This window comes from Entelurus aequoreus, linkage group LG24 (assembly GCF_033978785.1).
Source record: "Entelurus aequoreus isolate RoL-2023_Sb linkage group LG24, RoL_Eaeq_v1.1, whole genome shotgun sequence".
Classification (NCBI taxonomy): domain Eukaryota; kingdom Metazoa; phylum Chordata; class Actinopteri; order Syngnathiformes; family Syngnathidae; genus Entelurus; species Entelurus aequoreus.
The window spans coordinates 22,409,771-22,420,268 of NC_084754.1; the positions used below are offsets into that span (position 1 = coordinate 22,409,771).

The 10,498-nt window shown below is 37.8% G+C and overlaps 1 protein-coding gene across 1 annotated transcript in view; it reads left to right on the forward strand.

The window, feature by feature from the left end:
• Positions 1–9,090: 9,090 nt before the first annotated feature.
• Positions 9,091–10,498, forward strand: part of c1qtnf13 (C1q and TNF related 13) — a 9,294-nt gene continuing 7,886 nt past the window's right edge. The window contains 4 exon segments of the mRNA XM_062035205.1: positions 9,091–9,110; positions 9,211–9,263; positions 9,266–9,314; positions 9,718–9,722. Of these exon segments, the coding sequence (XP_061891189.1) occupies positions 9,091–9,110; positions 9,211–9,263; positions 9,266–9,314; positions 9,718–9,722 (127 nt within the window).

Here is a 10,498-nt window from a genome sequence, read left to right on the forward strand (position 1 = left end):
TTGCCATTGTATTTGATGCCATTCCAACAGGTGTTGTTATGTTGTACAGGGCTTACCCATCTCCTCTTTCTGCTGTAAAAATTGTGAATGATCCACTTGACACTCCTGTGGGGAAACTTTGCTTTGATCAGAAAAATAACAGAAAAATCCGCAGCTTATTCCAAAATGATTGTGTGTCTGTCCCCTGTGTAATTGCGCTCTGGAATAATGTTGTGAATGACATCTGCTGGGTCAAAACGTGGTCCCTAACAGGTTTTTACTTACCAACAAAGTGAAAGAGATATCTTTTAAAATCATTCATTGTTATTACCCTGTAAAGACTGTGATGGTTAGATACAAGAAGGACATTGATGTTACCTGCACCTTATGTACCATGCATCCAGAGCAGTGGTTCTTAACCTTGTTGGAGGTACCGAACCCCACCAGTTTCATAAGTGCATTCACCGAACCCTTCTTTAGTGAAAAATAAAATGTTGTTTTTTTTCAAATTCAAGACAAAGTTATATATTTTTGGTAACACTTTAGTATGGGGAACATATTCTAACTAACAAAGACTTAATTTAGAGTTATTTGGTTAGGGTTAGGGTTAGGGTTAGAGGGTTAGGGCCAGGGTTAGATGGTTAGGGTTATAATAAAGCCATGCCGAATAAGGCATTAACAAGTACTTAATAATGACTAGTTAAGAGCCAATATGTTACTAATTTGCATGTTTATAAGCAACTAATTAATGGTGAATATGTTCCCCATACTGAAGTGTTACCATGTTTTTTTTACTGGTGCACAAAATGAACCATGCACGAACATCACCTTGTTCAAAGAACAAAACCAACACAGTGCATAAACTCACAACAAATTACACACCTGCAAATCAGTCTGACTTCTGCTGTTGCCGTATCCATAATACGCCGAAAGGGAGAAGTTTTTATTTACACGATGAGTCAGGTGGGTCTTGACCTCCGCCGAACCCCTGAGCCCGACACACCGAACCCCTAGGGTTCGATCGAACCCAGGTTAAGAACCACTGATCCAGAGACTGTTTACCACCTGTTTAGGACTTGTGAAAGCACTTGATCACTATGGCAGGGCATCTGTCGCTTCATCCTGGACAATATTCATGACACATTTTTGCTTTGTTTTAAAGATGTGATATTTGGTTTTACACTGTATGAAAAAAATTTTTAAAAGGAATTTTACCATTGCAACCTCATTATACTATTGGCTAAGTTTTATATTTATAAATGTAAGTTTCTCAATACCCGACCTGTTTTTTGTGCCTTTAAAAACGATTTAGAACTCTACATTAAAACACTCTCTACCTCTAACAACCAAAAAGCTGTGAAAACGATGATGCTGTGTTCCAAATTTACGTTATTTACTGAGATTGAGTGAGCCTATGGCTTTGCACTTTGTTTATTATATATATATATATATATATATATATATATATATATATATATATATATATATATATATATATATATATATATATATATATATATATATATATATTGCATTCTATTTTAGTTACATTGAATTTACAACCCCCTGGCGCTGTTTTGTACTGTTTTTGTACTGTTTTGTACTGTTTTTGTACTTAATTTGATTATTATTTTCAACTGTTTGTAGATGTTGAAATTTATAAATAAAGGTTTATAAAAATGTTTTTAAAAAACATCTGCTGGGCAAAGATTAGACAATTATTATTTCTTATCCAATCATACCACAGTACATCATTATCAACAATATAATTGTTTTCATTAATTGTCACTGTAGTTAAACTCTATTTATTACCACCTTCATGACTATGCAACCTAACGTGTGTGTATTGTGTGAGTCAGTGACGTGCGGTGAACTATACACCAGGTGAGGCATAGATACTTTTGGAGTCTTTTTTCTTCTTTTTTTTAAACTGAAATTCATATGTGCAGCTTTAATCATTGTTGAGTTAGGTTGCACATTAGAGTAACAGGAAAAAGAAGGGAGTTATTCGCTTTCATAAAAACGTTATCATAATGAAATTATGATATGATAAATGGGTCCAAAAAATATTTGATAAAGTTGTTATTAAATACTTTTTGGTCCCATTTGCTTTTCACAAAATAAATCAAGTATTGTGAGTGTATCTTACCTTTTTGTATTTGTATCTGAAGCAGCAATAGATATCCTCCATGAAAACGTACTTTGTATGATCACATTCATGTTGTCTTAGAGTCCAGTTTAGAGAAGTATTTTATCTTGGATACAGTATATAATCTTCCATATTGGCATACGCATTCTTGTAATTAAATTTCATTCCAAGTAATAAAACAATATTTTTGCATCTGACAAAAACACCCACACACGCTGGCTTACTCTAATAGAAATACCATGTTTGTTATAAATACAGTTTAAAAAAAAAATACACACAAAAAAAGGCCGACTTCCGCTGGAGAGACATGTGTCTGCTAGCTTGAGCGCCCCCACTTCTCCCAGTGTGGCGAGTCAGAGTACTGCTGAGGTATTGAACTGCAAGTTGACAATATATCGCCCCCTACTGTGAGGCAGAGGTACTTGCTGCCTCATTGCCTGCCTCTTACCCGTGGCAACAAGCACGCACACGCTCAATACACTTTGTGTGTAGCAGTGACGTGCGGTGAGGTTCATGGCTGGTGAGGCACTGACTTCATCGCAGTCAGTTTTACAAACATATGAACCCTAAAGAGTATCTTATTCACCATTTGATTGGCAGCAGTTAACGGGTTATGTTTAAAAGCTCATACCAGCATTCTTCCCTGCTTGGCACTCAGCATCAAGGGTTGGAATTGGGGGTTAAATCACCAAAAATAATTCCCGGTCGCGGCGCCGCTGCTGCCCACTGCTCCCCTCACCTCCCAGGGGGTGAGCAAGGGGATGGGTCAAATGCAGAGGACAAATTTCACCACACCTAGTGTGTGTGTGACAATCATTGGTACTTTAACTTAACTTTAACTTTACACATACACACTGTAGCACACAAAAAAGCACATTTAATAAAAAAAAACGTTATTTTGGTCTTACCTTTACTTATAAATGAAGTCCATGCGCCGCTCCTTCTGAACAAAAGCATCGATAACTTGTTTATAGAAGTCTTCCTTATCTTTCTTCAGTTTTAAAAGTCACTCTGTCTCGATGGAGATCTTCCTTTAATTATTACCTCCTGCTTCGATTGAAAGTCCAGTTTAGAAAACTGTTTTATTGTAGATATGTAATCCTCCATGTTAAAAGTCCAGACGAGAGGAAAAAATAAACGATCGCTGCTAACTGTTGCTGCTTGTTGTCACTTATTCTGCAGCCGAGTAGTCGCAAGAATGATCTCTGGGATCACTAGCGCCCTCTACCACCAGGAGGCGGGATTACTGCGAGCCTCACTCAGTACGTCTTCGCAGCCGTTTTATGATTGCTCAGCACAAGAAATACGTTACACACATACAGTTGTTGACAAAATACACTGTACATTATATACCTCAGCTAACTAAACTATGGAAATGTATAATATAATTCATATAGCAATACGGTCTCACTGCACAGCAGGCCAGCAGTTAGCCGAGTCATTGCGCAATCCATGGCGAGGCCCAACTGGCTGGTGACTCACCGCAAGTCTCTTCTCAGTATTTGAACGGCAAATTGTGAAAGTTCAGCGATTTTGAATAAAAATAATCTAAAACTGGTGACGTTAAATGGAAAATAACTTTATAGTATAATCACTGGATACATATAACAATTTAATAAATTTTTTTTCTTTTTAAATTTTTTTTCTTTCCATGATGGGAAACACGGAATTTCCGCGATTTTGACCATGAACATTTTTAGAATATACAAGAACCACACCAACATCACATAGAAAGCATAGACCAAAAGAGAAATATTAAAACTTATTTTCTTTTATTACTTCGTTTTTGAACATCTCATGGTTAACCCACCTGGTGGCAAGGTGAGGCACTGCCTCACTTGCCTGCCTATTGCATGCATTGAATCTTGTTTCATAAAATTGTCATGTATATTCATTTTACCCAAGTTGTCATTGTTCTTATATTAACATCACTTTCCTAGGCCATCATTTCATCCTGACATCCTGGATGAAAACTAAAGCTTCCCACCCAACCTGATGGAGTTTAAAAATTGCTGCAAAGAGGAAAAGGCGAAACTGCCCAAAGATATGCGTGCCAAGAATGTGGCATCGTATTCAAAAATACTTAAAGCTGTAATTGCTGCCAAAGGTGCGTCAACAAAGCATTGACCAAAGGTTCTGAATACTTTACATGTGATTTTAGAGTTTTGTTTATTTCTAATAAATTTGCGAAAACATCTACATTTCTTTTTTTTTTTGTCAAGATGGGATGATGAGTGTACATTAATGATAAATAAAATGAACTTTTTTGATTTGAGCAAATTACTGCAATGAAACAAAGAGTGAACAATTTAAAGCAGGAGTGTCAAAGATACGGCCCGCGGGCCGAATCAGGTCCGCCAACAGCTTTCCTTCAGCCCACCAGATGAGTTTTTTAAGTATAAAAATGAGCTGAAATTTTTGGATGAAAGAAACTGCTGTTTCTAAATGTGTCCACTGGATGTCGCCAGAGAAATTATTTGTGTCCCCTACCACACGCATGACTTAAAAGGGGGCAGAGCTATGTTAGGATAGAGCAGTGGTTCTTAACCTTGTTGGAGGTACAGAACCCCACCAGTTTCATATGCGCATTCACCGAACCCTTCTTTAGTGAAAAATTTAAAAAAAAAGTTTTTCAAATTCAAGACAAAGTTATATTTTTTTTACTGGTGCACAAAATGAACCGTGCATGAACATCACCTTGTTCAAAGAACAAAACCAACACAGTGCATGAACTCACAACAAAGTAGACACCTGCAAATCAGATGGAAAATTAGAGGGAACATTGTTTGGGGGTATCCATAACTATAACACGCCGATAGGGAGAAGTTTTTATTTACACGATGAGTCGGGTGTGTCTTGACCTCCGTGGCGGAGGCCCCGCCGAACCCCTGAGGCTGACTCACCGAACCCGGGTTAAGAACCACTGGGATAGAGGCAACACTTCTTTGGTTGGACACTACCCATTTACGCTGCTTATTAGTTATAGTATACAAATTGAAAATCTGTGCATTGCGTGTTGTACTTAGGACTGGGGACACATTTTCTGGGCGCACGTAAATATTCTGAAATAATATGTGTCCCCTTCTTACTTTACGTGTGATAAATGAAATGACTCCAAATTCACAAGTTATGTTGTAAACAGTGCTACATATGTACAGAATAAACCACATGATGTTAGTACATCAGTTGAGGAAAATTAGCACATTCATTACATCTTCTGATAGATTACAAATTAACACCAATTAACACTTTAAAACTCTACCAGACTCAATTCCACCTATTTGACTAATGGACAAGTATACATATCAACTAATGAAGACAGAATACAATTAACTGCAACATGTAAGTGTAAATAAAACATTATTATGTGTAAATTTTTAGAATGTGGTTGGTCTAATATTAAACAAAAAAACAATCTGAAGTTATCTGTATTTTTAAGTTATCATGCCATGATTTTACCAGTCCGGCCCACTTGGGAATAGATGTTCCTCCATGTGGCCTCTGAGCTAAAATGAGTTTGACACCCCTGATTCAAAGGGATCTGAATACTTTCCATACCCACTGTATCATGCATGAAATACAAATGTTAAAACAAAGCTAAAACATTAAAGATATAATAACTCTAATGCAATAATTATTACATAAAATAAGTATGAATACAATTAACGATACATACACAATAAAATAAGTTACAATGTGATAAATGGGTAAAAATACTGTAGATATTTGAAGTAAAACTTTGACATACAGTAAATTCATACAGTAAATTATGGATATCGATCAGTGACGTGCAGTCAGGGGAGGCAGGTGAGGCGGGGCCTCACGTGCCATCATGAAAAGAAAAAAAATTTAAAAAGAAAAAAAAATTAATTAAATTGTTATATGTATCCAGTGATTATACTATAAAGTTATTTTCCATTTAACTTCACCAGTTTTAGGTCATTTTTATTCAAAATCGCTGAATTTTCACATTTGCCGTTCAAATACTGAGAAGAGACTTGCTGTGATCAGCAGCCAGTTGAGGCACGTCACTCAGTTGAGCCTCACCATGGATTGCGGACTCGGCTAACTGCTGGCCTGCTGTGCAGTGAGACCGTATTGCTATATGAACTATATTATACATTTCCATAGTTTAGTTAGCTGAGGTATATAATGTACAGTGTATTTTGTCAACAACTGTATGTGTAAAGTATTTCTTGTGCTGAGCAATCATAAAACGGCCGCAAAGACGCACTGGCTGAGGCTCGCAGTAATCCTGCCTCCTGGTGGTAGAGAATGCCCCCCCCCCCCCGTAGAATGCACCCCCTGACGGGAGTGTTGTATCAAACTAAAGCCCACACTTAAACTTTCCACGTGCAAGATTGAATCTATTTAAAAAAGTTATTTAATAAGAAGCCAAAAAGTGCAAAAACAATAATGTTCGTGTTGGAGGAGTTGTGAATGAATGAAATATGAAATCCGTGCTGCAGTCTGACGGTGTACCTAATGTTGTGGCCCAGCAGTCATTCACAACTCCTCCAACACGAACATTATTGTTTTTGCACTTTTTGGCTTCTTATTAAATAACTTTTTTAAATAGATTCAATCTTGCACGTGGAAAGTTTAAGTGTGGGCTTTAGTTTGATATAACACTCCCATCAGGGGGTGCATTCTACGGCGGGGGTGCATTATCAAGCAAGACAGCGGTGCATGGACTTCATGTATAAGTAAAGGTAAGACCATAATAACGTTTTTATTAAATGTGCTTTTTTGTGTGCTACAGTTTGTATGTGTAAAGTTAAAGTTAAGTTAAAGTACCAATGATTGTCACACACACACTAGGTCAGGGGTGGGCAATTAATTTTTACCGGGGGCCGCATGAGCTACCCGAGCACTGCTGGAGGGCCACATGGACAATATTTCAATTAAATTTTGCTCAATATTATTTTTGATCATCATCGGCAGTCACTCGTAGTCGAGTATGACTGTCCTCAGAATGGATGGATTCCCATTCGGGAGGACGCCTGCGCGTGACGTCTTTTAGCGTGGGGAGACTGATGCGCCTGCAGCCACCACACGGTCCTTGGCAGAGAGGGGCCTTGATCCAGTGGCATGGATCCATGACGACTGGAGACCACCCTCTGTTGCAGCCTTCATCCGCCTTCAGTGCCGTTGTGACATGCAATGTCATCCTCCGCCACTTCCACCGTTGAGGTCTTTGAAATGCTATTCAACCCATAGCTGGGACCCTGACAGGTACTACCACCCCGGGTCAGAGTGGACCTGGGAGCAATGATGACTGAGGGGTAACTCCACCTTCCCCAAAACTCCAGAACTCCCGAACTGAAGCCTCATCACCGGATGCAGTTTTGAGTCATACCCAGGACAATTATTTTTGATATATACCGTAAGATAAATAATAATAATAATAATAATAGTAATACTTCAACATAGTGTGTGTAACAGCATTCCATGACTAATATAAATAAATTAACATTAATAATAAATGACAGTAAAATAAGCACACGTATGACTGAGGAGTCATAGTGTAACTTTGTGTGGTGTTTGAGTTGTCCGACTTTTTGTGTGGCCATAAACGCACCAGTGGTTTAGTGCTATGCGTGTTGGTGACACATGACAAGTTGCTTTTGGCCTGGTTTGTACGGCAGAAAATGACTAGTTTTTCAAGATATAATTGTTTTACTCATGTTTTTGGTGTGGTTATGTCCGAATATAAACAGTTTTGTTCAATAAAGTGATCGATATAATTCCTGTCCTCGAAGCATCTCGATAGACGTTACAATAATTGAACGGTGTTCAATTGAACGGTGTTGTAAACGGTGTTGACGAACACCATTAGGGCCGCTTGTTGTCACTGTCACTCAAAGTTGCATTGCAAAATTCCATAGAATAAATATGTTTATTTTGTTTAGAATTCAGATGGGATTTGATTTGGTGCGCGGCATATACTTGCTGCGCGCAGCGGACGCTTGAGCAGTGCGCAATTGCGCAGGCACGCACCTTAGGTGAGGGGACGTTGCTTTGCAGTTCATGTCTTGTTGAAAACACGCCATTCCTCATCAACTTTTCTCTTTTTGGCGTCTCGGGTGTAAAACGTGCATCACTTGTCGCTGCATGTGCACCTTCACTCGCAGGTTACACACGGACACACGCCCATAAATAATACTTTTCAAAATAAAAGCAGCACAGTTGTATTGCGCGCAGGACATAGATGTTTTTTCAACTTTATTTTGTAATTGCAGTTGTTCACATTCACTCACAATCACGCACACGCATACGTCCACACGGAAGTAATACAAATAACGATTTTCAAAACAAAAGCAGCACCGTTGTATTGCACACTCGACATAGATAATTTTTTTAATTTATTTTGTAATTTATAATTGGCCTCACGCGGGCCGGACAGGGACGCACAAAGGGCCGGATGCGGCCCGCGGGCCACAGAATGCCCAGGTCTGCACTAGGTGTAATGAAATGTATCCTCTGCATTTGACCCATCCCCTTGATCACCCCCTGGGAGGTGAGGGGAGCAGTGGGGAGCAGTGGGGAGCAGCGGCGCCGTGCCCAGGAATTGTTTTTGGTGATTTAACCCCCAATTCCAACCCTTGATGCTGAGTGCCAAGCAGGGAAGAATGCTGGTATGAGCTTTTAAACATAACCCGTTAACTGCTGCCAATCAAATGGTGAATAAGATACTCTTTAGGGTTCATATATTTGTAAATCTGACTGTGATGAAGTCAGTGCCTCACCAGCCATGAACCTCACCGTACGTCACTGATATCGATATATTAGAGATATATTAGATATATTGACATTCATACAGTAAATTATAGATATCGATATATTTGAGATGTATAAAGAGAAAAAATACAATACCAACAAATATAAGTAACAAAAATGACAGTGCACTCTGCCTTTTTTACAGTATAAATTGTGTCACATGGCAGGGAAGCACTAGTCTTATGGTCCTGCTTTTTCACAAGTTACAACAGCTGTGTTAGACTAAACAAAGCAATAATTAGACTTAACAATGGACTGCAGTTCTTCCATTTGACCTTTTTTTTTACTGTGCATGGCCAAAGATTGGAGGATGGTTTGGAGCTCCTCCTCTTCACACATGCAGACAAAATCATCACTTCTTTGCGCTTCAGGCCTGTTATGTCAACTTACTAGGACATGAGCATTGGTCCAACTTACTGGAACTTTATGTAATGAAAAAAACAAAAACAGACTAAAAAAAAGAGGATGTTTGGAATTGACATGCTGGCAGGTGGGTTTTTTATATTTTTTGTCATTGTATTATTCTGCATAAGTATTGATTTGACATAACTTCACAGAAATATTTGGTGAAAAAAAGTGAGTAAATATGAGCTATAACCGAGATCACCAGGCGGACACTGTTTTAAATATTATGGCAATATTAAATTATATGGGAATGTAATTTACAAAAAAGTACATGTTTTAGTCTTTTCCTAATTGTACCAATATAAAGGCTTAAAATGCTGCAAGTATTTTATTTGTTTCGATTTTTTACCAGCTTACTCAGTCATCTTTTAACCTGTTTTGAATCTATATTGTGTATTTTACAGGCATTGTGAGAGAAAAGTCCAAACATACATACACCACAATAGGTGGTGTGACAAAGGTGAAACGTTTTCAGCTATCACTTTGTAATCATTACCCTTTGAACCTTTGAAAATACAACTGCATCTCAATACCTTAGAATATGCTGCAACAGTTTGATTTCAGGATTTCAGTTCATACCAATACCAATTAAAGGCAGACAGTGCAAATAATTACAATACCATATTGAACTTGTTGACAGTTTCTTCTATATTTTATCACATATAGAATTTGGAGTTTTTATTAGCTGTAGATTTTAATCATTACAATTATTAAACAATGAAAAAATATGCTACCTTTCAATCTGTGTATGATTTTTTAAATTGAACTATTAAAATAAATGAACTTTTCAAATATATTCTAACTGAATGAGATGCACCTGTGTTATGCGTGTACATGTTGTGAAAATGCGTCTTTGGCAAGAAAATAAACAGTCTACATTCATCTTGGTAGAAATAACATAAAACATTTAAAACACAGCATATTTCGTCTGCAAACAGCACTTTTAAAATGTTATCTTTGAGCCAGATGCAGCATGGGACCTTGAAATGTAATTTAAGTTATTCATTTATGTAAATATAACATTAAAATTAAACTAAAATAGCGTCACCCGTCTTTTTATGGGCTGCTCTTTTTCGCCTCGCCTCACCAAACACTGCCTCCTAAAAAAACATTGTTCAACTCACACAAGGTCAGGTGAAGCAGAACTTAATCGAGTCCTGTGTGTGCATAGAGAGGACAGACAGT